Source organism: Nanorana parkeri, unplaced genomic scaffold, assembly GCF_000935625.1.
Source record: "Nanorana parkeri isolate BGI_ZX_2015 unplaced genomic scaffold, ASM93562v1 scaffold2678, whole genome shotgun sequence".
NCBI classification, from domain to species: domain Eukaryota; kingdom Metazoa; phylum Chordata; class Amphibia; order Anura; family Dicroglossidae; genus Nanorana; species Nanorana parkeri.
This window is the reverse complement of record NW_017308946.1, coordinates 52,734-77,907: the sequence shown is the minus strand read 5'-3', so window position 1 is coordinate 77,907 and position 25,174 is coordinate 52,734. Positions and strand designations below refer to the sequence as shown.

The window sequence follows — 25,174 nt, the reverse complement described above, 5'->3', positions numbered from 1 at the left end:
GCACTTTATTAACCCATTCCTGCCCCGCGTGGAATGCCAATACGATCAGTGGATCATGACTTACTCTGAGCTTCCACTAATTACAATTTGCTTCGTTATATTGTCAGAATGTAACTCCCCAACACTCGGCAGTCTGGTGGCCGGTGAGTGACAACCAGCTCAGCGTGAGTATTGAATTAAAGTCGGCCTAGTGACCTCCGCCCGCCAAAGCTTACACGTCTATCATGGAAAGCTGCTTGACGTCACCGAGTCTGAAGGTCTAGGGCGGTGTTTCTCAATGTTACTATAATTTGTACTTGGAGGAATCATCCCCCTTGGGGCCCTTTGATGTAGCTGTCCTGGTGTGACTCCCCTTTTGAGGCTTAGTACTATGCCATGCCCCTCTCCTCCCCCCCTAGTGATAGGCTCCATCACACTGCAAGGGGCTGGTGCCAGGCCACATTCAGCTACTTACACAGCTTGTATTTAAGAATGATTAATGATGCCGAGCTGATATCATTTGAGTCTATCTGTCTGTCTTTTCCTTCTGCAAGCCCCGACCTTAATCCTTAATATAAACTTCACCCCCCAGCCATGCCAAAACTTCACCCCCCAGCCATGCCAAAACTTCACCCCCCAGCCATGCCAATATCTGTGCCGACGCTCTGCGCCCGAGTGCTGGGGTGACTGATCCCCCCCCATATTGTATAACCTTGTGTTTGACTACGATACATGTATGAGGCATTTTGGTCAGACACAAGTTTGTTTCGGGACAACTGAAACTTATAGAAATTTAGTAGAGGGACTGAAAAATTAAAAAGCTATAAAATAAATTGGTAAATTTAAAAAGTAAAACAAAAAAAAAAAATACAAAAAATAAATTGGTACATTTTAATAAAAAGGAAAAATAAATACAAAAATGTTTTAATAAATAAGTTTAAAAAAAAAATACAAAAACATAAATGAAATAAGTAAAAAAAAATTAATTTGGATATATGCTTGGGGAAAGGAAGGTTTAATAGATGCTATAAATATTGTGAAGGTGGGGTCCCTTCCTATTCGTTTTGGCTTGTTTCAAGAATTTCCACATGAATGGGAAGAGTTACCCATGTTTTTTTGGGGAGGGAAGAAAAAATAGCGAACGAGCTCTGTGAAAAAATACCATACATATGTATGAAGGCAGAAAAAAGAAAAACAAAATAAGTCAATAGGATTAAAGAATGAAATTCAACTCGCGGTGGAATACATCCTCATTTAGGAGACCGGTTTTTGGGGATGAAAGGTGATATTCCCACTATTATGATTGCATCGGTCAACGGAAAAAACAGGAAATTCAGGAGATACAGCGGTATCTCGGCTTTGTAAGTTGGTTTAGTAGATCATTGCCTTCACTGAATGCCCCGTATTCGTTCTGTGGGGTTTATTTTTCTTCCAAAGTCGCTGTCGGACAAGAAATTCGTTATGAATCCAAAAGCCCAACGGCTTTGTCCTGAAAAGGTGCGGAGTAACTTTGGTGTCATCCAATTCTTTGGTTAAAAGTCCAGAAAGCTCGAAGAAAAAGTTGCCGTCAAATGTATAGCGATGGCTTGATGATGGCTATGTAGATTTCGGGAGGTAGCTCCATCTCGGCTTTTCTGTTCGTATGGAGTATAAGCCTTCACTGAAAAGCTATGCCGTGCAGGTTTCAGGCAATAGCACCATCTCGGCTTGGTTGTTCGTCCTGAATATAAGTCTTTTGCTGAGATGTAGATCTCCTAATTAAATAAAAAGTTGATCAGCCCCATTGAGGACACTGCCTCCACTATAACAGGAAAAAAATAAATCCTTATAGGAAGGACGTTACAGATTCATTATTTTTTTGGCGGGAGTATCTTTCAAACTTTGGACGGAAAATACACCGACTGAGAATATAGGTGTAGTAATGTATATGCCTCTTACAGGTCAAGCATGCGTCATGAGTTTAGACCGCCTGTGCTGCTGACTTCGCGGCCAGACATGCCTTCAAATGCTTAATGCCCCCAATAACCTTTAACCTGTCTGAATTTCCGAGTCTCGGGCACGTAACGCTGTTGACGGGAGGGGGGGACATTTTTTTTTTTCCTTATGGGTGACCTTCGGGACTGGGTCTAGCAATAAAATAAATTAAAATGTAAGCCTGGCTTGGAGGAGAAGGAGTTATGCGGTCACATGACTCTTTTTACATATAGATTGAAGATTAAGTCAGTTCCCCGCCGATCTCCTGAGTGTTCCTGGTTATAAGCTGTCTGGGAAGACTGTGTGTCCGTGTGACATGACTGCGCCAAGGGCAACGTGAACTTGACCCAGCACAGGAACAAGCCGAGGAACAATTGGTGCTGTGGGATCAAATGAGAAGAGAAGCCACCAGCACTCTGAGGTCATTAATCAATATATCTTAGTGCCGTGTCACTATGGTGATTGCTGTGTTTGGTGCCCAGGACTCTCGGCCAGAGGGGCTGAGAGAGGGTCCAGAAAACGTATATAGTGTTACAGGGAAGGAGCTGGGTTTCCGTTTTTTTTCTGAGATCCGGGTCTCTGGAGATTTCTAAGAGTCTTGGGTGGGATGAGATCTCCGGTCCTGGGGCCGGGTGCAGCCAATTGCCAGGCCAGACTGTCCATGTGGCTGATAACAGCCCTATCAAGGGAGTGGACAGAGAGGAAGGGGCAGTCAGTGGTGCAGGAGTACATGCAGAGGGTGGGAGACTGTGTGTGTATGTGACTGAGCTGGAGTCTGGCTGGAGAGGGCCTGTGGCACATGCGGTGTGTGGCCGAGAGGGCCTGTGGCTCATGCGGTGTGTGGCCGAGAGGGCCTGTGGCACGTGCGGTGTGAGGCCGAGGGGGCCTGTGGCACGTGCGGTGTGAGGCCGAGAGGGCCTGTGGCACGTGCGGTGTGTGGCCGAGGCCGAGAGGGCCTGTGGCACGTGCGGTGTGTGGCCGAGGCCGAGAGGGCCTGTGGCACGTGCGGTGTGTGGCCGAGGCCGAGAGGGCCTGTGGCACGTGCGGTGTGTGGCCGAGGCCGAGAGGGCCTGTGGCACGTGCGGTGTGTGGCCGAGGCCGAGAGGGCCTGTGGCACGTGCGGTGTGTGGCCGAGGCCGAGAGGGCCTGTGGCACGTGCGGTGTGTGGCCGAGGCCGAGAGGGCCTGTGGCACGTGCGGTGTGTGGCCGAGGCCGAGAGGGCCTGTGGCACGTGCGGTGTGTGGCCGAGGCCGAGAGGGCCTGTGGCACGTGCGGTGTGTGGCCGAGGCCGAGAGGGCCTGTGGCACGTGCGGTGTGTGGCCGAGGCCGAGAGGGCCTGTGGCACGTGCGGTGTGTGGCCGAGGCCGAGAGGGCCTGTGGCACGTGCGGTGTGTGGCCGAGGCCGAGAGGGCCTGTGGCACGTGCGGTGTGTGGCCGAGGCCGAGAGGGCCTGTGGCACGTGCGGTGTGTGGCCGAGGCCGAGAGGGCCTGTGGCACGTGCGGTGTGTGGCCGAGGCCGAGAGGGCCTGTGGCACGTGCGGTGTGTGGCCGAGGCCGAGAGGGCCTGTGGCACGTGCGGTGTGTGGCCGAGGCCGAGAGGGCCTGTGGCACGTGCGGTGTGTGGCCGAGGCCGAGAGGGCCTGTGGCACGTGCGGTGTGTGGCCGAGGCCGAGAGGGCCTGTGGCACGTGCGGTGTGTGGCCGAGGCCGAGAGGGCCTGTGGCACGTGCGGTGTGTGGCCGAGGCCGAGAGGGCCTGTGGCACGTGCGGTGTGTGGCCGAGGCCGAGAGGGCCTGTGGCACGTGCGGTGTGTGGCCGAGGCCGAGAGGGCCTGTGGCACGTGCGGTGTGTGGCCGAGGCCGAGAGGGCCTGTGGCACGTGCGGTGTGTGGCCGAGGCCGAGAGGGCCTGTGGCACGTGCGGTGTGTGGCCGAGGCCGAGAGGGCCTGTGGCACGTGCGGTGTGTGGCCGAGGCCGAGAGGGCCTGTGGCACGTGCGGTGTGTGGCCGAGGCCGAGAGGGCCTGTGGCACGTGCGGTGTGTGGCCGAGGCCGAGAGGGCCTGTGGCACGTGCGGTGTGTGGCCGAGGCCGAGAGGGCCTGTGGCACGTGCGGTGTGTGGCCGAGGCCGAGAGGGCCTGTGGCACGTGCGGTGTGTGGCCGAGGCCGAGAGGGCCTGTGGCACGTGCGGTGTGTGGCCGAGGCCGAGAGGGCCTGTGGCACGTGCGGTGTGTGGCCGAGGCCGAGAGGGCCTGTGGCACGTGCGGTGTGTGGCCGAGGCCGAGAGGGCCTGTGGCACGTGCGGTGTGTGGCCGAGGCCGAGAGGGCCTGTGGCACGTGCGGTGTGTGGCCGAGGCCGAGAGGGCCTGTGGCACGTGCGGTGTGTGGCCGAGGCCGAGAGGGCCTGTGGCACGTGCGGTGTGTGGCCGAGGCCGAGAGGGCCTGTGGCACGTGCGGTGTGTGGCCGAGGCCGAGAGGGCCTGTGGCACGTGCGGTGTGTGGCCGAGGCCGAGAGGGCCTGTGGCACGTGCGGTGTGTGGCCGAGGCCGAGAGGGCCTGTGGGACGTGCGGTGTGTTTGGAAAGGTCGGGAGGACCGTCATCACACAGGGAGGGGTGAACCTGCGGGATGTCTGGCCATGAGCTGGCTGAGGCTCTAACCCTGAGGTGGGACATGCTACCGGTGCTGAGCCAAATCTGGGATGTTGCTGCAAGATTCGCCCTGTTTATACTTATTTGCTGAAAAGAAGCAATTTTAGTTGTACTGTTTAGAAGAAAATAAAGTTTTTTTTATTTGCCGATACGGCTGGCTAAGGATCCTTCAATATCCTAAACATTACACTTTATGGACGCATGTTTCATCATACCATAATCGCGACATTTTGGGGCCACACAGAGTCTTTTGATCCTCACACTGTTTTGCCTGCTAAAGGGGACCTTGTGTTCCCCCGAAACTTCGCGTGATATGATGAAGCACGGGCCAATAAAGACCTATTGATTAACAACCTTGGAGTGCTGGTGACTTCTCCTTGTACTGGACGGCGCCATCCATTTGCCACCACAGCACCCCACCAATCTTTTTGGGACATATCAAGTCGGGCGTGCGATGGGTTTATGGACATTTGTGGGATCAGATTGTAAGCTCTCACGAGCATGGGCCCTCCCAACCCTATTGTTCTGAAACTGTATTGTACTGTAAATTGTATTGCCACTGTACTTTCTCCACTATTTTGGTAAAGCGCCGAGCAAATTGTTGGCGCTCTATAAATCCTGTATCATAATAATAATCAAATGCAACCACACTTCATCGAATCGGCACATATAATCTACACAATTCATGACGGATTTTTGGGATATTTTTTGGATAGAGTGGCCACGTGTACCCATGATCAGATAGTTACATGTATCGGCTATAGGCATGCGTGTTTGGGCAATCTCGCACCCATTGGGGTTGATTTTTTTTTTTTTCGGAAGGAGTAGAGCAGGTTCCCTTTGTAAATTCTCACTTGGCTTAAAGATTGTGGTGAAAAATTCTCTTGGGCAAAGAATACCCAATCACGGGCAAGGAAAGGAAAAAAAAAACTGTATATATGCTTAGACCTTATTGGACGATTATCTTCAGCTCAATCACCGAGCAGAAGATTCACTTTGCAGCCGATTTTGGTCTTTTTAGTAGATCCTACCCATCACGTCCAAACTCCTCTCCAAGGTTTGGGACTCTTCCAGCATAGTCAACCGCCTGGGACGCTGTTTGTTTTGCACTTCAGAAAGTAAGACAAAGGTCTCCGAACCGGGTCTGTGACATTGCGCCATCCGTACATAATTATTGCTAATTGGGCACGAAGTAAAGTTTTTGAAACCACAACAAAACTTCCTCGACTTGGCAGAGGTTTTGGATGCCTTCAGCGCTTTGGCAGCCAAAGGTCTTGCGTGTTGAGATACATTTTGTTTATCGGCCATGTTTGGCTTATAAACAGGCTAAAGAACGATGACTGCCCCGGGGCAGAGAACCAAGATTGGTGCCAGACTTGTGCTGCTGCCAACCTGCGTCGTCTTCCAGGTAGAGTCTGCGGCTTCGGCTCTAGGTTTCGTGCCTCCTGGCTGTCTGGGTGACTTCCTCGGAAACCCAGGAATCTGCTGATTACCGCACAGCCTTTGCCGATGTAACGCGCTTCGTTTGCTCAACTTGTGTCAATGTTTAAACACCTAAATCGAATTCGTTGACGGAGAACTCCACGCCAGGCGGTACCGTGACCGAGTGTTACTTGTCAATCAGTATTTCATCCATATCGAAGGACTTCTCAGCTGATGGTGTAAAGTTTTAACATGCCACAAATCTGCGGTCCGCTTCAGCCTCTGAAGAAATGTGGCCACTTATCTCACCTGGCCTACAAAAGCATGGCTTTGGTCTACGCAAAAGGCGTAGTAGAGATGACCTACGGCCCAAAACCGTTTTATTTACATTCTTGATAGAGCGAGGAAGGGTTAGAACCTCCCCATGGCTGTCTGAATGACGGACCTTTCGATTCAAAAGGGTGTCTGCTATGTGTCCATATCTGGCTCTCCTTTTTTTTATTCTTGTTATATTGCGTAATAGTTTATTCTCCTCTTTACCTAGATCAGCGGTTCTCAACCTGTGGGTCGGAAAACTCACTGTTGAGGGGGGTCGCAGCATCCACTTCTGCTGCGCTAGGTGAGAGGCTCCTCCGCCTCCTCCTAGCGCGTCGGTGTCAGTCAGCGGGAGGACAGCAGCGGCTGTGAATATAAAAGTGCCGCTATACACACTCCCTGGCCGCTGCAGCAACATCTAGTGGCCGGGGAGTGTGTAGAGCGGGGTTTTTCTATTCACAGCCCCTGCTGTCTTCCTGCCCCCCACCTCCCCCATCAGGGCTGTCTTTACCGCAGGGCAAAAGGGGCAACTGCCCTGTGCCCCATCGTTTACAGGGGCCCACAGCAGCTATCCCTTTCGCCCTGGCAACAGACAGAACAAGCAAAGCGGCACTGCTGGTGGGGAGACCAGCCAGTAGCAGTTTCCAGCCTGTCGCTTCACAGGCTATAAACTGCCAGTGTCTATGTGCCGCCTCCTGCAGTGATCTCCCCCCCCCCGGATGCCTGTCACATAGATCCAGCAGGCACATCGGAGAATGAGGTTGAGGGCACAAAAGTCTTATTATATTATTAAGTAGTACAGAACAAATGTACCAGTACAAGGTTATATTGGCAAAATCGGAATTGCATTGCATGTCCCCAAACACTTGCGGCATGGTGCACTGCATTTTCAACATATGCATTCTACAAATAATATAGACATAGTCCATTGCGCATACAGGGGTCTGGGTAGGGAAGGGGGGGGTGCAGGTAATAGAGGGCTGTGGGGGCCCATCAGCAAAATCTTGCCCAGGGCCCAATTAATATTTAAAGATGGCCCTGCCCCCCCATACAATGTGAGCTCTGCAGGAGGCGGGCGTCTAAGCAGTGCCGGGGCTGAGAAGGCTGCATGGAGACAGGCAGCAGGGGCTGGGGAGGGCTTGTATTCTTGCGAGTGTGCTTCTATTTTTAGTCCCAAGTCCAGCGCCTTACTGATTCTGGAGTCCAACGCTCCGTTGGGGGTCACCACAACTTGGTCAAATGTTACCAAGGGGTCCCGGCCCTAGAAAGGTTGAGAACCACTGACCTAGATAGATATAATTCTTTTCACAGAAGGGCAAGTTCAGGTTAAGGGTTCTAATAAGGATGCAGGTGCACCTCGTTTTTGAAGGTTTCTGGGACCCCAAACCTTTTATGAAGCGTTGCTTGTTTAGCTTTTAGCGAGTGGGGTATCAAGCTAAACCAGAGACCTACCAAGAGACCTACCAGGATGAAAGGGTCACTTGACTTGTATGCTGTCTCCCCCTTGTGTAGTTTTATTGGATAGTTGATGTCTATTGTGCTTGATATCCCAACCTGTATCTTCTGAGCCCTTTTTATACCTTGTCTTCTTTCCATTTCAGTGTGTAATTGCGGCACGGAGATTGCCTGCACCAGCTCCGGAGAATGTTGCCACAGTGAATGCTTGGGAGGGTGCAGCAAGCCAGGAGACAGCGGGGCCTGCGTGGCTTGTCGAAATTTCTTCTTCGAAGACCAGTGCTTGGCTTCGTGTCCGGCCAACACCTACGAGTATGAGGGCTGGCGCTGCATCACAGCAGAGTACTGCGCCAGCCTGAGGAAAGTCTCCGAGAGCCCACGGGAGTCTTCCAAGTTTGTCATTTACAAGAACCACTGTCTCTCGGAGTGTCCACCGGGAATGTCCACCAAGAATGAAAGCAGGTTCGTATACGATCAAGCCAACCTTGGCACTCCAGCTGTTGTAGACCTTACATGACCCATAAGGCATGGGGCTCTTCTTTGTCCCAAGAGGCCAATTTAGTTGGTCCTGGCCCCCTCATACATACCCTTGTTGGTCTAGTGCAGGGGTAGCCAAACTTCGACCCTCCATCTGTCATGTAATTACAAGTTCCATGGGGCATTGCAAGACTCTGACCGCCACATGCATGACCCCCAGAGGCTAGTACATGATGGGATTTGTATTTGCAAGAGACTGTTGGCCCATGGTCTAGTGTTTAGAGATTTCCTTGAGCATGCCTAGTGGTATTTACAGACTGTGTAAAGGTGGGAAGACTGGAATAGACTTAATGGACCAAATGTATCTTATTTGGCTCCTGGCAGGAATTGGTGACTACTTTTTTTCATACATGAGACCTATCGGCTTTTCCCCTTACTACTACTACTAGAATAAGTTGGGACATGTATGGGTGACACTGGTGGCTGGAGTGGAAGTCTTTTCTGTAAAATAAACTATTAGATCATTTTAACTCTGGATCATCTGCTGCAGCTTCGTGTGCCACAAGTGTGAAGGCCTCTGTCCGAAGGTGTGCAAAGTGGGGACCAAAGCCATAGATTCCATCCAGACTGCCAAGGAACTGACGGGCTGCACATACCTTGAAGGGAGCCTCATCTTCAACATCCGCAGAGGAAGTGAGTATCCTGTTTTTGTTAAGTATTCCGTGAGTTATGTGACTCTTAGAACAAGGAAAGTTCATATAAAAACCAAAACTGCAAAAACAGACCGATTTTGGAAGGAAATGTTCATCCTAACACCCTAGAAACCTACAACCTAACCACCAAGGGTGGGAATGACTGTTATGTGCGCAGTTCTCAGCTATAGGTTGATTGAGAAGTCAAGCACATTCCACTAAGAATGAGCACCTTATGACCAGAAGTGAGACCTTATGAATATGCAATTGATAGAACATTTAGGGATGTCATGGGTCCCTTGTATGACAACTGGTTCTCTACTGGACCACCTTCTTAAATGGATGTCCCCAAAGGGTCACTTGTTGGGTTCTCTCTATGCCAGCTCTGCTTGCTTGTAAACTGAAACCCCAAAAGGATACTTGGCACCGGAGACATTAAGTTGGCCAAAGGATGCTCCTGGCAATCCTTTCATTTTCCCTTCCTCTCTTCTTATACGTGATGTCCTTGACCATAAGTTGCAGCTCAGCCGCACTTTTAAGTGCTTCCTAGGTTGACTCCACACTTTACAACACTAGTCAACTGGATGAAATGTTCTTCCTTTTAGGATTCTGCTTTTTTTGGAATCTTTTTTTGGAATGGTGTATGAGTTGAGGAGACCTCGGGGTGTATGAGTTGAGGAGACCTCGCAGTTTAATACCTTCCTTTTCTCCATCCTCCAACCTCAATTAAATGAATGTCTTACAGTTGGGTCACATATAGACCTTTTTAATTCCTGCAAGCTCTAGCCAATTTCCACCGTGCTTGTTCCCAAATACAGCCCCTGACCAAGGAACTCTGACAATTGTCTTGGTGTGTGCAGGAACATATTCCTAATATAAATGTATATTTCATTACAGATAACCTGGCTGTGGAGCTTCAGAGAAGTTTGGGTCGCATCGAGACCATTACAGGCTTCTTGAAAATCAAGCACTCCTTTGCTCTGGTCTCGCTCTCGTTTCTTAAAAACCTAAAACTCATCAGAGGGGACTTCATGGTGGATGGGTAAGGCACAAAGTAATCAATCTAAAAACCATTGATTTTTCCTCTGTACAGGCATCTGTCATGCTTTCCAACCTTTCAAACACCATGCAGATTGACCCTTCCAGCCCTAACTGCTTCCAGTCTGTCTATTTGTTCACTTTTCACAATTGTTCCTCTTCTTGTCCCTCAGGAATTATACTTTGTATGTCTTGGACAACCAGAACCTTCAGCAGCTCTGGGATCCCAACCACGATAGTCTCTCCATCCCTGTGGGAAAGCTGTACTTTGCTTTCAACCCTAAGCTGTGCCTGTCAGAGATTTATCATACCGAGGACCTAACGGGAACAAAGGGAAGGCAGAACAAGGCCGATATCAATCCACGCACCAATGGAGACCGGGCTTCCTGTGAGTCATGTCCCACCTTCCTGCTGTACTTTTACCACAATATGATCTGATCAAAATCAAGAGAACCAGCACTAGTGGACCGTAACATACAGGGGGGTACAGGTACTCTTTAAAAACTAGACCACACAGGGACTCGTATACACACAGACAGTCCAACTTGATGGACCTGTGTCTTTATTCAACCTCAAATACTATGTAACTAGTCTAGCGCTCACCCCCAAAGGAGCCGCTGGATATGAACTAGGGTTCTCCTACCTGTTTTGCTAGCCACCGGCCCCTTACTCAGATCCAGCAACACCGACACCCCGGAACAGAACAGGCTCGAGTCGTGGGGTCTTTTTCAGCATTTATTGTACAGTGTTGACTAGGAGACAGAGGGTTTGGGATTGCAGGATACCCGAGTAACAATTTGGAGAACTCTGTCTTCTCCCTTGGCAACGGCTAGAATTGGTAGCACAACGGTCCTGTAAGAGCGACCATCAATGTGAATTAGCACAGAGAACAGCCAGGAATAGTCCAGGACCTGGAGAGAGAACTGTCACTGGACTTGTAGTGCACCAACTGGCTTCTCTTCAGTGAAGTACCTGAGAGTAGGGTGAGGGATCTCTTACAGGGTTCCAGACGGTAGCTCTCACCATCTCCCCTGCGACACTCCTCGACAAGCAGATTCCACCTCCAGCCTGACTTCAGCAGCATCTGAAGTCTCTGGGCCCCCAGCATCTGCCACTTGCTGAGGGGCATACCAGATATTCAGTAGTATCTTCGGCCTCTAGGCCCCCACCTCCTGCCACATGCTGAGGCCCAAGCCAGGTATTTGCGGTATCTTAGGCCTCTAGGCCCCCACCACCTGCCACATGCTGAGGCCCAAGCCAGGTATTTGCAGTATCTTAGGCCTCTAGGCCCCCACCACCTGCCACGTGCTGAGGCCCGAGCCAGGTATTTGCTGTATCTGAGGCCTCTAGGCCCCCACCACCTGCCACATGCTGAGGCCCCAGCCAGGTATTTGCGGTATCTTAGGCCTCTAGGCCCCCACCACCTGCCACATGCTGAGGCCCAAGCCAGGTATTTGCAGTATCTTAAGCCTCTAGGCCCCCACCACCTGCCACATGCTGAGGCCCAAGCCAGTTATTTGCAGTATCTTGGGCCCCTAGACCCCTGCCACATGCTGAGGCCCAAGCCAGGTATTTGCAGTATCTTAGGCCTCTAGGCCCCCACCACCTGCCACAAGCTGAAGGCCAGGCATCTATATCGCACAAACCTCCTCCCATGGAGGGCCCCGAGGGGGGGGGGCCCTCCATTACCATCCAGATCTACACTAAATTTTGTAGCGACATAGTAGAGGGCGCTACACTAGTATTGTCCTTGCAGGAAAAGTTTCATGTACATGGACCACAACCCCCCCCCAACCGTCGGAGCCTTTGAGTCAAATCCTCATTAGCTGTTTTCATTCTTTGTAAACTGGAAATTCTTAATCCTAGGCAACACTCACACTCTGAAGTTCGTCGCCAACGTAACAGAATCCGACCGCATCTTCCTAAAATGGGAACGATATAGGATGCCGGAACCTCAAGACTTGCTGAGCTTCATTGTTCACTACAAAGAATCGTAAGTTTTTGGATGAGGTCCTATCGGAAATGTTCATGTAGAGCTGACTTTCCTCCTACGTTGGTCATTCAGATGCCAGGGACGGCCAAACTCCGGCCCTCCCAGCTGTGGCGACACTACAAATCCCATGAAGCATCTCTCCCCGGGAGTCGTGGCTGTGAGAATCTTGCAAAGCCTCATGGGATTCGTAGTTCCACCCCACAGCTGAAGGGCCGAAGTTTGGCCATCCCTGCCCTATGTGACTTCCCTTGAAGTCCAATTTTCAGCTTTTTTTTTCTAATTTATTTGTTATTTTAATTTAGTCTTAGGGGATGTGAACTGGCCCTTTGCTTAGAAAGTTTAGGGACTTCTGATCTGCAATATAGTTTAAGCACCTCATAGGTCAATACTGGTTGTCAAACCGCTTGTTACTCTATTGTTTGACCGTGTATGGCTCGCCCCCGAAGGAGCCGCTGGATGCCCGGTTCATCTCTAGTCTATCTAGGGCAGGGATCTCAAACCTCTGGCCCTCCAGCTGTGGTGAAACTACAAATCCCATGATGCATCTCTCTTCGGGAGCCATGTCTGTGGCTTGCAATGCCTCATGGGATTTGTAGTTGCTCCATAGCTGGAGGGCCGGAGGTTTGGGACCCCTGGTCTAGGGTATGTTCTTCAGCTGCCCTCCCATTAGCACTAACCACCCATCTTCTGGCGCCCACAGACTGATGTCCACTCCAGTAGTATAATGCAAAGTAACGGTTTATTGAACATCTGCACTGGGGAGAGAGGGTATGGGGGGGTTCTAAGCTACCAGGGTAACTGGCAAGAGCTCCAGACTCACCAGACCTGGTTGGCACATCAGTGTAGATCCACTTGGGAGGTAGCGGACAGCAACTGATGTAGCAGATAAGTGGGATGAATACGGATCCACATCAGGAAAGACATCGGCCATGCTCCTGAAGTCCTCCTAGTTCCAGGGTAAGAGCCAGCACTGGTCCCGGTTCTCTTGCTCTGTCAACAAAACAGGCCTCCTCCATGTTGGAGGCCTCAGGGAAACCTTTTCCCTCACACCAGCCCATGCCCACCCTCAGGCCTCAGGCCTAGCCAGGGGGGCATGCTGAACAGCACCCAGCCCTATTCCATGGCTGTTCCCGGCTGGTCTGAGCACATGGCAAATCCCTCCAGTATATGTTCACTATCCCAGCATGCACCACTGGCTGAGAGAAACCCAGTGATTGGCTGCTGTATTGTACATACACTACAGTGCCTCTCATTGGCTGTCCCACAATATGACAGAGTCACACTCTGCCCAGGGGGGGTACAGGAAATGCCACACCTGGAATTAACCAGATAACTGCCACTATAAATCCAGCCAGGCCTCCTCCATGTTGGAAGCCTAAGGGAAACCTTTTGATCACACCAGCCCATGCCCACCCCCAGGCCTGAGACCTAGCCTGGGGGGCAGGCTGAACAGCACCCAACTCTATTCCATGGCTAACCCCCGGCTGGTCTGAGGACATGGCAGATCCCACCAGTATATGTACCCTATCCCAGCATGCACCACTGGCTGAGTGAAACCCAGTGATTGGCTGCTGTATTGTACATACACTACAGTGCCACTCATTGGCTGTCCCACAATATGACAGAGTCACACTCCACCCAGGGGGGGAGGGGGTACAGGCAATGCTAGACACCAGGAATTAACCAGATAACTGCCACTATCATTCCAGCCAGGCTGACTACAGCCCCGGCTATCTCTAAACGTCTAGTAGCCACATCACAGAAGGTCACGGGGGCTACATATTCTTTGCATGAGCTCATAAGTAGCCATTATTATGTACTAGTACCAGGGGTCTCAAACCTCCGGCCCTCCAGCTGTGGAGCAACTACATATCCCATGAGGCATTGCAAGATTCTCACAGACATGACTCCCGAAGAGATGCATCATGGGATTTGTAGTTTCACCCACAGCTGGAGGGCCGGAGGTTTGAGATCCCTGTACTAGACCATCACCAGCCGACGGTATACATTTCCTGAAGGTTCTCCATGGTAGGAGGTCCTGGTCATTGAACATGTAATGTATACATCATTCCTGACCTATTGTCTCCTGACCTTTTTCGGTAGTTATAAATATCCTCACCGCAGCTTACAGAGATAAAGTAGGGAAGGATTAAATGAATTATTCCCTATGGAAAGATCCCTCCTCACTTCTGCTCCCCAATCCCAGTTGATGATTGATTGATGATTATACCATAGGAAAACATAGAGGAGTCTTTATCGGTGTCAGGAGACCTAAAAGCTGATTCTTCCATAATTAAGGGAATGTGATCTTCTTTGGTGGTATTGGATCAATTCAGCTTGTGGGAGTTCAATTACGAGGAGAGTTTTCCGATGGTCAGGTCTTTGATGGAACCCAAAAGTGACCATATTTACTGTAAACCGTCCTCAGGCTAATTCCCACCTTTCCTTGTAGGCTTTTGAAGGCCACAGTTGAGGAAAGTTCTGTCCTTCACAAGTAGATTGGGGGGTTACATTTTACTGTCGCATCTCCTTGGACTGCAGTCCGTCATGACCGTGTTGTATGATTTAGTTGCCTTGGAAACCTAAACCACTGCTTTTTTTTTTTCAGTCCCTTTCAGAACATAACCGAGCACCTGGCCCATGACGCCTGTGGAGCCAACAGCTGGAACGTGGTAGACGTGGAGCTGCCTTTAAACAATGAGCAGGAACCGAGTGTCACGCTGATGAACCTGAAACCGTGGACCCAGTACGCCATATACGTCCGATCCATCACCCTCACCACTGCCGAGGAAGGGACGAACTTTGGAGCGCAGAGTGACGTGGTTTACATCCGAACCAGGCCGGCAGGTAACAGACTCTTAGAAGCAAACTGTAATGTATTTCTACATATGTGAGCTATGGAAGATTTATATGTAACAGAGGGGGGTCCTGCGGGGTCTTACTGTAGCTGCTCTGTCTGTCGCCTGTCCTATTACATTCTGCTTTTATGGCTCCTAAGTAACCCTAAAATGCCCAGCACATAGCCCTGTAGTGTACATTCCTTTTGACTACAGGCAGGGCTGCCATCAGGGGGGTACAGCCAGTACTGGTGTAAGGGGCCCAGGCGGCTAGGGGGGCCCAGGCTCCAAGCAAGCGTTTTTGTTATAGATTATTATGAACAGATGAATTAGTTAGGTTCCGGGCCCCCCTGTGCTATTGGTACCTTCCTGATTACGTTCAGGGGCGGAGCTTTTATTCCTGGGCAGAAGCACCGAAGACCAAGGCTGGAGTGGAGCACAGCTGCTGCTTCCTGCTTCCTTTCCTTATTAATATGAGGGTCCTATGCGGGGGGGGCGAGTGAGAAACACTGACTGACGCTGAAAGGAGGAGGGAGTGTCAGGCCTAAAGCTTTGTAAGGGGCCCCACAATTCCTGATGGCTGGGCACGGTTCTTATACATAATGTTGTCTTGCACACTTGGGAGTCTGAGGTTGTCAGGCAGAGTCCATAGAGCAGCAACAATTAGGCTTCAGGTGACCTCATCACCAGTTCCCATGGCTGCGAATCCTTCTCAGGCAAGCTAAAGAAGGGGGCAAATATAAATAGGTCATTGGAAAGCCTGCGCTTTTTGCATTATTTAAGATTAAAGCTGAGGCCAGGCACCCTCAAAGCTATTACCCCCCCCCCCCAACCACACACACACTCTAGCCAATAGACAGCAGAGTTAAAGGGTCCCCCATCAGGTGCCCACATTGCTGCCTTGGGTGACATGGACACTTCCTATTTGCTGGCCAGCGGCGAGTTCTGCTCAGGTTTCCGAGGACTACACGGCCAGATGGCATTGTGGTGATGAAGACTGGCAGTGGGCCCAGACTGCGGAGCTGGATCACCGGTCTCCATCCCCGGAAGAGGCGCCAATGAGGGACACATGACGGTGGGCTCAATTACTAAGGGTGGGAAGGTGGTGCGGGTGATGTGCAGGGCTGTAGCTACCATGGGGCGAGTGAGGCACTCGCCTCAGGCGCAGCTGAGAGGGGGCACAGCCAGGGCCGGCCTGGCTGCGCCCCCTTGCCCCTGTTGCCATGGCATGCAACAGGGGTGCCAGGTGGCCAACACAGCCGTGGCTTGGCAGGGAGAAGAGGAGCGGCACAAGCTCCAGCTGCTCCTCGGATCCCAGCTGCTCTCCCCCACCTGTATGGGTAGAGGCGCATGCGTGCCACCATCCTGGAGGCGGGGCACATGATGTCACATACCGCACACATCTATTGGGGGGGGCAAAATTTTTTGTTCTCGCCTCGGGCGCAAAAAGAGCTAGCAACGGCTCTGGTGATGTGTGATTTAATTTTGCCCAGTAAAGGGATTTAACTATTCAGATTACGGTGAAAAAACCAGTTGTGACCGGTTCCGTTTAGGCCCAGTGATAACAATATTGACATTAGGGTGATCACAATGGTTTTTGGGTTAAATTGGGCAAGCTATTGTACGGTTTAAAAGGCTGCCTAATGATCTAAAAAAGAGCTAAAAATAGCAGCAGAGAGCGTTCCCGGGAGCACAGGTGACCGGAAAATACACCAATCTATCATTTAGCAGAGAAGGTCTCCGGACACGCCGACAATGAGCCATTTCTTTGTAAACGAGCGCTCTCTGTTCTCCATTTCAAATTATCAAATGTTCTCCATGTGATGACAGAATGTCCTCCCTGATACTGATATCTGTACGTACGGAGTCGCCGAGCTTCAATCAAATGTTGTGGAGGAGGCCGGGTTTGCGTTCGACATCTAGCGTTACCTTAAAGGAACAAAACCTGACGACTCGGTATTCAGGAGATGCCAAAAAGTTAAAGGCGCAGTCCATCTAAAAAGTGATTGAAATAAAAATGTTATGGTCAATGCTGGAGCGCCAAATCTCTTCTGTTTCTTCGGCACTCTATTTATAAAATCTCGGTGCAGAATCCCGAGTCTGTACCCCCGCTGTGCCCATTGAGGGGCTCCCACCATCCCTGTGCTGAGTTCCCGGGTCTGTACCCCCGCTGTGCCCATTGAAGGGCCCCCACCATCCCTGTGCTGGGTTCCCGGGTCTGTACCCCCGCTGTGCCCATTGAAGGGCCCCCACCATCCCTGTGCTGGGTTCCCGGGTCTGTACCCCCGCTGTGCCCATTGAAGGGCCCCCACCATCCCTGTGCTGGGTTCCCGGGTCTGTACCCCCGCTGTGCCCATTGAAGGGCCCCCACCATCCCTGTGCTGGGTTCCCGGGTCTGTACCCCCGCTGTGCCCATTGAAGGGCCCCCACCATCCCTGTGCTGGGTTCCCGGGTCTGTACCCCCGCTGTGCCCATTGAAGGGCCCCCACCATCCCTGTGCTGGGTTCCCGGGTCTGTACCCCCGCTGTGCCCATTGAAGGGCCCCCACCATCCCTGTGCTGGGTTCCCGGGTCTGTACCCCCGCTGTGCCCATTGAAGGGCCCCCACCATCCCTGTGCTGGGTTCCCGGGTCTGTACCCCCGCTGTGCCCATTGAAGGGCCCCCACCATCCCTGTGCTGGGTTCCCGGGTCTGTACCCCCGCTGTGCCCATTGAAGGGCCCCCACCATCCCTGTGCTGGGTTCCCGGGTCTGTACCCCCGCTGTGCCCATTGAAGGGCCCCCACCATCCCTGTGCTGGGTTCCCGGGTCTGTACCCCCGCTGTGCCCATTGAAGGGCCCCCACCATCCCTGTGCTGGGTTCCCGGGTCTGTACCCCCGCTGTGCCCATTGAAGGGCCCCCACCATCCCTGTGCTGGGTTCCCGGGTCTGTACCCCTGCTGTGCCCATTATGAGGCGCTCCCGCCATCCCTGTGCCCGCTATGAGGGGCCCCCACCATCCCCGTGCTGAGTTCCTGGGTCAGTACACCCGCTGTGCCCATTATGAGGGGCCCCCACCATCCCTGTGCTGAGTTCCCGGGTCTGTACCCCCGCTGTGCCCATTATGAGGAGCTCCCCCCATCCCTGTGCTGAGTTCCCGGGTCTGTACCCCCGCTGTGCCCATTATGAGGAGCTCCCCCCATCCCTGTGCTGAGTTCCCGGGTCTGTACCCCCGCTGTGCCCATTATGAGGAGCTCCCCCCATCCCTGTGCTGAGTTCCCGGGTCTGTACCCCCGCTGTGCCCATTATGAGGAGCTCCCCCCATCCCTGTGCTGAGTTCCCGGGTCTGTACCCCCGCTGTGCCCATTATGAGGAGCTCCCCCCATCCCTGTGCTGAGTTCCCGGGTCTGTACCCCCGCTGTGCCCATTATGAGGAGCTCCCCCCATCCCTGTGCTGAGTTCCCGGGTCTGTACCCCCGCTGTGCCCATTATGAGGAGCTCCCCCCATCCCTGTGCTGAGTTCCCGGGTCTGTACCCCCGCTGTGCCCATTATGAGGAGCTCCCCCCATCCCTGTGCTGAGTTCCCGGGTCTGTACCCCCGCTGTGCCCATTATGAGGGGCCCCCACCATCCCTGTGCTGAGTTCCCGGGTCTGTACACCTGCAGGCATACCTTTTTGAAGCTTTGTGACCACAGGGTATATTCCTCCCAACTAATTATCGAAGCATGAACACATTTTGGCCATTTGGAAGTCGGATTCAGACTTGGAAGTCTCCAGAGATGCAGCACGAACAGTGTCACGCCATTGGCATTATTCAGTTAGCCACGATGATGATGATGATGATTTTATATAGCCCAAGGCAGCCAGTCATAGATACTTGAAGTCCGATCAGTAACAAGCAGTAGGTTGTTGTAGGTTTCTTTTAGGATATTTCGCTCTATGCTTCGTGTGTGTGTTCATGTGTGTCTATAAAGTTGGGATGAAAGTCTGTTTTCCATTTTTATGGCCTTAATAATATTAGCTTTTCTCAATTCCTATTACTGCAGCCCCAACTGTTCCCCAGGACGTTATGATCATGTCCAACTCCTCATCCCACCTGATTGTCCGCTGGAAACCTCCGACACAACGCAATGGAAATATCAGCTACTACCTGGTCCTCTGGCAACAGTTAGAAGAAGATCAGGAGCTGTACCATAATGACTACTGCACCAAAGGTTGGTTAGAGGGATTGTCCATGTTGGGGGAGGGGCTGGTGAAAATCCAACAGGAGAGAACAGTGTGTAAATAATTGTTCTGAAGTAACGATGATGTTCTGTCCTAGTGGTGAGAATGGCAAATAATTTTTATAGGTTTTTATGAATGACTAAATCCCCAATTGATTGGTGTTCAATCTTCTGCCCGTTTCAGTGGACCTCTCCTAAAACTGTTAACTTTCTCCATAAGATTTCCTCCCATCTCTTCCGTGTCCTGAATTGGTGTGTGTGTGTGTGTGTGGGGGGGGCGGCGGGCGTGCCTTTTTTAAAGTGTACAAAGTAGAAGTAGTATTAGTGATGTAGACCTAAAACTGTCAAGGAGAATTTGGTGGGTCTGGAAGTCCAGACTGAGATGCGGGGAGGAGGTGATACAGGAATTGTCACCTGGTTTTAGCATTGGTGCCGTCTTCCTGATATTTGTCTTCCCTTTTAACTCCTTTAACAGTTAATAGTGATACTCGACCCTCTTACTACCTAGATCCCCCGAGAGCCCTTACTACTTCCATCCCCCGAGAGCCCTTACTACTTCCATCCCCCGAGAGCCCTTACTACTTCCATCTCCCAAGATGCCTTACTGCCTCCATTTCCCAGAGAGCCCTTAATACCTCCATTTTCCCCGGGAGCCCTTAGTACCTCCATTTTCCCCGGGAGCCCTTAGTACCTCCATTTTCCCCGGGAGCCCTTGGTCCCTTACTGCCTCCATCTCCCGAGATCCCTTACTGCCTCCATCTCCCGAGATCCCTTACTGCCTCCATCTCCCGAGATCCCTTACTGCCTCCATCTCCCGAGATCCCTTACTGCCTCCATCTCCCGAGATCCCTTACTGCCTCCATCTCCCGAGATCCCTTACTGCCTCCATCTCCCGAGATCCCTTACTGCCTCCATCTCCCGAGATCCCTTACTGCCTCCATCTCCCGAGATCCCTTACTGCCTCCATTTTAACCTCCATAACTAACCCCCCTCCCCCCGTACTTCCCATCTTTCCTGACCTTTAATTAGCATTCTATTTTCCACAGTCGTACATTAGACACGTGACGTTTAAAGTTTAAACAGCAGTGACGTTATTGCCGGGGGGGGGGTCACAACAATTGTCTCACACCAGTCGTGGTGTCGCATTCATTCCGTGTAGGATAGGAAGTCTTCCACATGTTAAAGAATAGATGTTCCAGGAACACAGTCAATGGCGGCTGTTGTCCCTTTCGAGTTCAACGGGTACAGAGACTGTTATTCTCAAAACACAATATTCCGATTTTAATGTTGGCCCCTGACGTGTGTGGACATTGTAACACGCAGAGAGGATTTGTGTGCTACCAAAATAATAATCTTCGCCTGCAAGAGAAACAAATGCTGCCAAAGCTGTACTGTGCAGGCTCGATCCTGCTCCAGGGAAGGAATCGGATCTTGGGCGGCTCTCCAACTGCTCCTTGCACCTCTGAATAGGCAGAAATGAGGCCCGGGGGCAGAAATGAGGCCGGGGGCAGAAATGAGGCCCGGGGGCAGGAACTAACCTAGTGGCAGTACCTATCTTTTTCCAAAAACCATCGGCAGGGCCGGATTTACTCCCCAAAGCCAGGTTCCGCAATGCACCCCCCACCCCGCCACCCATCAACGGAGGGTGGCAGGGTTCGTTTTTTTCCCTCTCACTGTGTACACGGAGCGGCGGGGTTAGTTTTAACCCTGCCGCTCTGCTCCCCGCATCGGCGGCCAGTGAGGAGAGACTCGGTGGCAGGGGGGAGGTCGGAACCAGAGGAGAGACTCGGTGGCCGGTGGAAGGTCGGAGCCAGAGGAGAGAGGTAGGTGCGGGGGGAGGACAGAACCAGAGGAGAGAGGTAGGTTGGGGGGGAGGGTAGGATGGACAGGCTGCACACATCGCCGCGATCACCTGTAAATGAACAACAGCGGCTTCCCCGCACTACATTTAGTCCCGCCATCTCAAAGCAGGACTAATTGTAGAAGGCAACTTACCGCCCGTTGGAGGATTCCACACCGCTGCCGCCCCTCTGCGCCCCGAGGCCTGGCCTTGTGGGGAATCCGGGCCTAGCCATCGGCTTGACTGGGGTAAATGGGTAATAGCATTTGGAGGTGGACCAAAGTACCACCATATATGGTATGGAGCTGAGCATTCTGTGTGCCCAGGACCCACCTAGTGTTGGTCACTACATGGGAACATAATCCCCATTGGAGCCATTGTAATATTTCCTATCTGGACTGATTATTGACTGAATGATAGGCCAACCTAAGCTGGCAAATACAACCATATATAGTCCGTTGTTCTCATGGTTGGCTCTCTACATTGCCTCACCCATAGATGACACATCAAAGGAATGCTGGTGAGCTCCAATGTACAATTTGATGTTCTTCTAAGGTGGGTTCCTCTACTTTTACACAGGTCTGAAGCTTCCAACCAGCAGCGCCGATACCAGGTTTGACAGCGACTATGAAGACAACATGGATTCGGAGGATAAGTGCTGCCCGTGTCAGAAAAATGGCGGCCAGCTGCTAGACCTGGATGAGGAATCCTTTCAGAAGAAGTTTGAGAACTTTTTAAGGCACACCATTTTCATTCCCAAGTAAGCGTTTCCGCCTGTCCTCCTGTGTATAGCAAGACCCAGCTAGGGGGTCCGGAGTTATTAAAGTATAATTAAACCTCAAGCTCACACTTCCTGTCCGGTGTTTTCATATTATAAGAATACGAAGCTGCTCTTTTCTGTGTTTTGTTATATTTTCCTTTTTTCCTTCCTTTAAATCTGCTCACTGGCTTCCTGCATATGTACGAGCGCCTTACCTGCTGGCATGCTTCCCCTAGTAATGACATGGAACACCTTCTGATGGGGTTTAGTTTATGGACTTGCCAGCCAGTAGTCTGAATCGTTGGGGGGGCATCCATGGGGGACAACGCTTCTCCTGCTTTAATAAAAAAGTAAATGTGCGTGGTCACCCTAGGACAGAATTCTCAACTTACCAGTGACAGGATTCCCATGCAGAGCGGGGTAAACATTCGCATGGTTACATATGTCAATCCCCGGCTGTCCAGTTACATGAGCCACCGCTGATGAGTGACAATGTGCAGCGCTTCCATCAGCAAGGGAGCTTTGATTTCCCTATCTGGACAGTGAGGGAGTGACGCATGGAAACGGTGAGTATTTGCTCTGTGGCAGTAGGTGATGGGCGGCCAGCATGGAGGCCGTAGGTGATGGGCGACCAGTATAGAGGTAGTAGGTGATGGGTGGCCAGTATGGAGGCAGTAGGTGATGGGTGCCCAGTATGGAGGCAGTAGGTGATGGGTGCCCAGTATGGAGGCAGTAGGTGATGGGTGCCCAGTATGGAGGCAGTAGGTGATGGGTGCCCAGTATGGAGGCAGTAGGTGATGGGTGCCCAGTATGGAGGCAGTAGGTGATGGGTGCCCAGTATGGAGGCAGTAGGTGATGGGTGCCCAGTATGGAGGCAGTAGGTGATGGGTGCCCAGTATGGAGGCAGTAGGTGATGGGTGCCCAGTATGGAGGCAGTAGGTGATGGGTGCCCAGTATGGAGGCAGTAGGTGATGGGTGCCCAGTATGGAGGCAGTAGGTGATGGGTGCCCAGTATGGAGGCAGTAGGTGATGGGTGCCCAGTATGGAGGCAGTAGGTGATGGGTGCCCAGTATGGAGGCAGTAGGTGATGGGTGCCCAGTATGGAGGCAGTAGGTGATGGGTGCCCAGTATGGAGGCAGTAGGTGATGGGTGCCCAGTATGGAGGCAGTAGGTGATGGGTGCCCAGTATGGAGGCAGTAGGTGATGGGTGCCCAGTATGGAGGCAGTAGGTGATGGGTGCCCAGTATGGAGGCAGTAGGTGATGGGTGCCCAGTATGGAGGCAGTAGGTGATGGGTGCCCAGTATGGAGGCAGTAGGTGATGGGTGCCCAGTATGGAGGCAGTAGGTGATGGGTGCCCAGTATGGAGGCAGTAGGTGATGGGTGCCCAGTATGGAGGCAGTAGGTGATGGGTGCCCAGTATGGAGGCAGTAGGTGATGGGTGCCCAGTATGGAGGCAGTAGGTGATGGGTGGCCAGTATGGAGGCCGTAGGTGATGGGCGACCAGTATAGAGGTTGAGGCAGTAGGTGATGGGCGGCCAGTGTGGAGGCAGTAGGTGATGGGCGGCCAGTGTGGAGGCAGTAGGTGATGGGCGGCCAGTGTGGAGGCAGTAGGTGATGGGCGGCCAGTGCGGAGGCAGTAGGTGATGGGTGGCCAGTGTGGAGGCAGTAGGTGATGGGCGGCCAGTATGGATTTTTTTTTTTTTATCTTATGCTTTGTTGGAATAAGCCAAGTCTGTGACACTTCAGAGGCCACCAGATATCTGTGGAAATGTATGCCAGTAATACCTGACTTTATTTATTTATAGGCCTCCTTGGAAGGTGACTTTAATCAACAAGGATAAACAAAGGTGAGCTAGAAGATTGAAGCAATGTTAACCCTTTCAGTTGTGGGGAGCTCTGTGCGGGCTAAGGGGAAAGATCCAATGTCCTCCCAATGAGGGAGCAGAAAAATAATGTGAATTGTTATCGGCCGTGCCTGCCCTCTTCTCTCCTTCCTCGGTGGAGAAGACTCCTGGTACATTATGGGAGACGAGCCCTTTTTTTTCTGCCGGCCCAGCTATGGCATACTGAAGACGAGGAGCGAATGCATGCCGGAGCTAAATGTTCAATTATCTTTCTAGGTGGAGGATAGATGTGTGCCAAGAGGATGATGGCACAAGGCCGTTACACCCTCTACTATGCACCAGCTAAACTATACAGAGACCTATCAGTTTGACATGTGAGCAGTAGGTGATGGGTGCCCAGTATGGAGGCAGTAGCTGATGGGTGGCCAGTATGGAGGAAGTAGGTGATGGGTAGCCAGTATGGAGGCAGTAGGTGATGTGTAGCCAGTATGGAGGCAGTAGGTGATGGGTGGCCAGTATGGAGGCAGTAGGTGATGGGTGGCCAGTATGGAGGAAGTAGGTGATGGGTGGCCAGTATGGAGGCAGTAGGTGATGGGTGGCCAGTAGGTCACCATCATAACTATACAGAGACCTATCAGTTTGACATGTGAGCTACCAAAATAAGACGCGTGACCATTCGCATTCCTCAACAACCACCAATCGGGTTTCATCTGGCCCATTGTGTTGGTGGCCCATTGGGAGGTATCTGCCGTTCCCAGAAACGCATAAAGAAGTAAATCCCTCTTAGACAGTTGGCTCTCCGGTGTCTATTCCTGGGCCGGTGACAACAGAGGCAGTCACCCTTCACCACCAAGAGATGGCTGGAGATGCACTTAAAGCGAATGGTGGGCCTTATTCACAGGAGATGGTCCAGTGGGAAGGGGAATGAGGCACTTTATTGAGAGCTCCTATCATCTCGTATCCCATCGTCGGCACCTTTACCACAACTGAAATGGTTCTCGTTGTTCATGTAGCAGTGCTTGCTCTGCAGTTCTCACTTTTATAACTTTATTGAAAGCCAGAGAACAGGAACAGACTTGTATGCTTAGTATGAAGGCCATTGACAGTATGGAAAGTGCAATAATCCATAGCAACCAATTCAGATAGAGCTCCGCCTCCTTTCCTGGCTAGAAGATGTCCAGCATCATCTAGCTTTTTCCTCCCCAGCCTGACTGTCCCTGGCTCCGCCCCTTTCATGGAGGATCAGTGTCGCATGTGGGCATTGCCTAGGGCAGTCTCCATGCAAATGCAGCCCGTCTGGAAACGCTCACTTCTCCAGACTGACACCCACCCATCGTCAGTTCAATATTTGCATAACTCCTCCCTAGAGCCGACCCACTACTTGCATTGCCTTAGCCGGCAATGTTTTGTGCTGTGTGAAGAGGACCTGTCATGACAGCTGTAGACAGTCATCATAAGTTCTTTTGGCTGACTTTAAGTTGGGGGTGCTGATTCTCGCGTACGCTTACCGTTGTTCACGATGCTGCACCACCTGGAGCCTTGACTGTAGACGGGGTTCCTTACCCTTTTTTGCGGCCTGAGACTGGAAGAAGTGGGCTGGTTGGGTTGGTGGTGCATGTGATGGAGGTGGTGCTTCTGCTGGGGCACATTACTTGTGGTTCAGTGTGTGCTGGCAGTACATGTTATGAGGTGGAAGGGGGG

General features: G+C 51.9%; 1 protein-coding gene across 1 annotated transcript in view; it reads left to right on the top strand.

Moving 5' to 3' along the window:
* The window catches only part of INSRR (insulin receptor related receptor), a 55,632-nt gene that overhangs the window by 12,553 nt on the left and 17,905 nt on the right, over positions 1-25,174 (top strand). Inside the window, exons 3-11 of the mRNA XM_018574019.1 lie at positions 7,938-8,253; positions 8,819-8,961; positions 9,858-10,002; positions 10,172-10,386; positions 11,865-11,991; positions 14,600-14,838; positions 18,852-19,019; positions 21,448-21,628; positions 23,435-23,476. Of these exons, the coding sequence (XP_018429521.1) occupies positions 7,938-8,253; positions 8,819-8,961; positions 9,858-10,002; positions 10,172-10,386; positions 11,865-11,991; positions 14,600-14,838; positions 18,852-19,019; positions 21,448-21,628; positions 23,435-23,476 (1,576 nt within the window). The remainder of the gene's footprint in view (positions 1-7,937; positions 8,254-8,818; positions 8,962-9,857; positions 10,003-10,171; positions 10,387-11,864; positions 11,992-14,599; positions 14,839-18,851; positions 19,020-21,447; positions 21,629-23,434; positions 23,477-25,174) is intronic.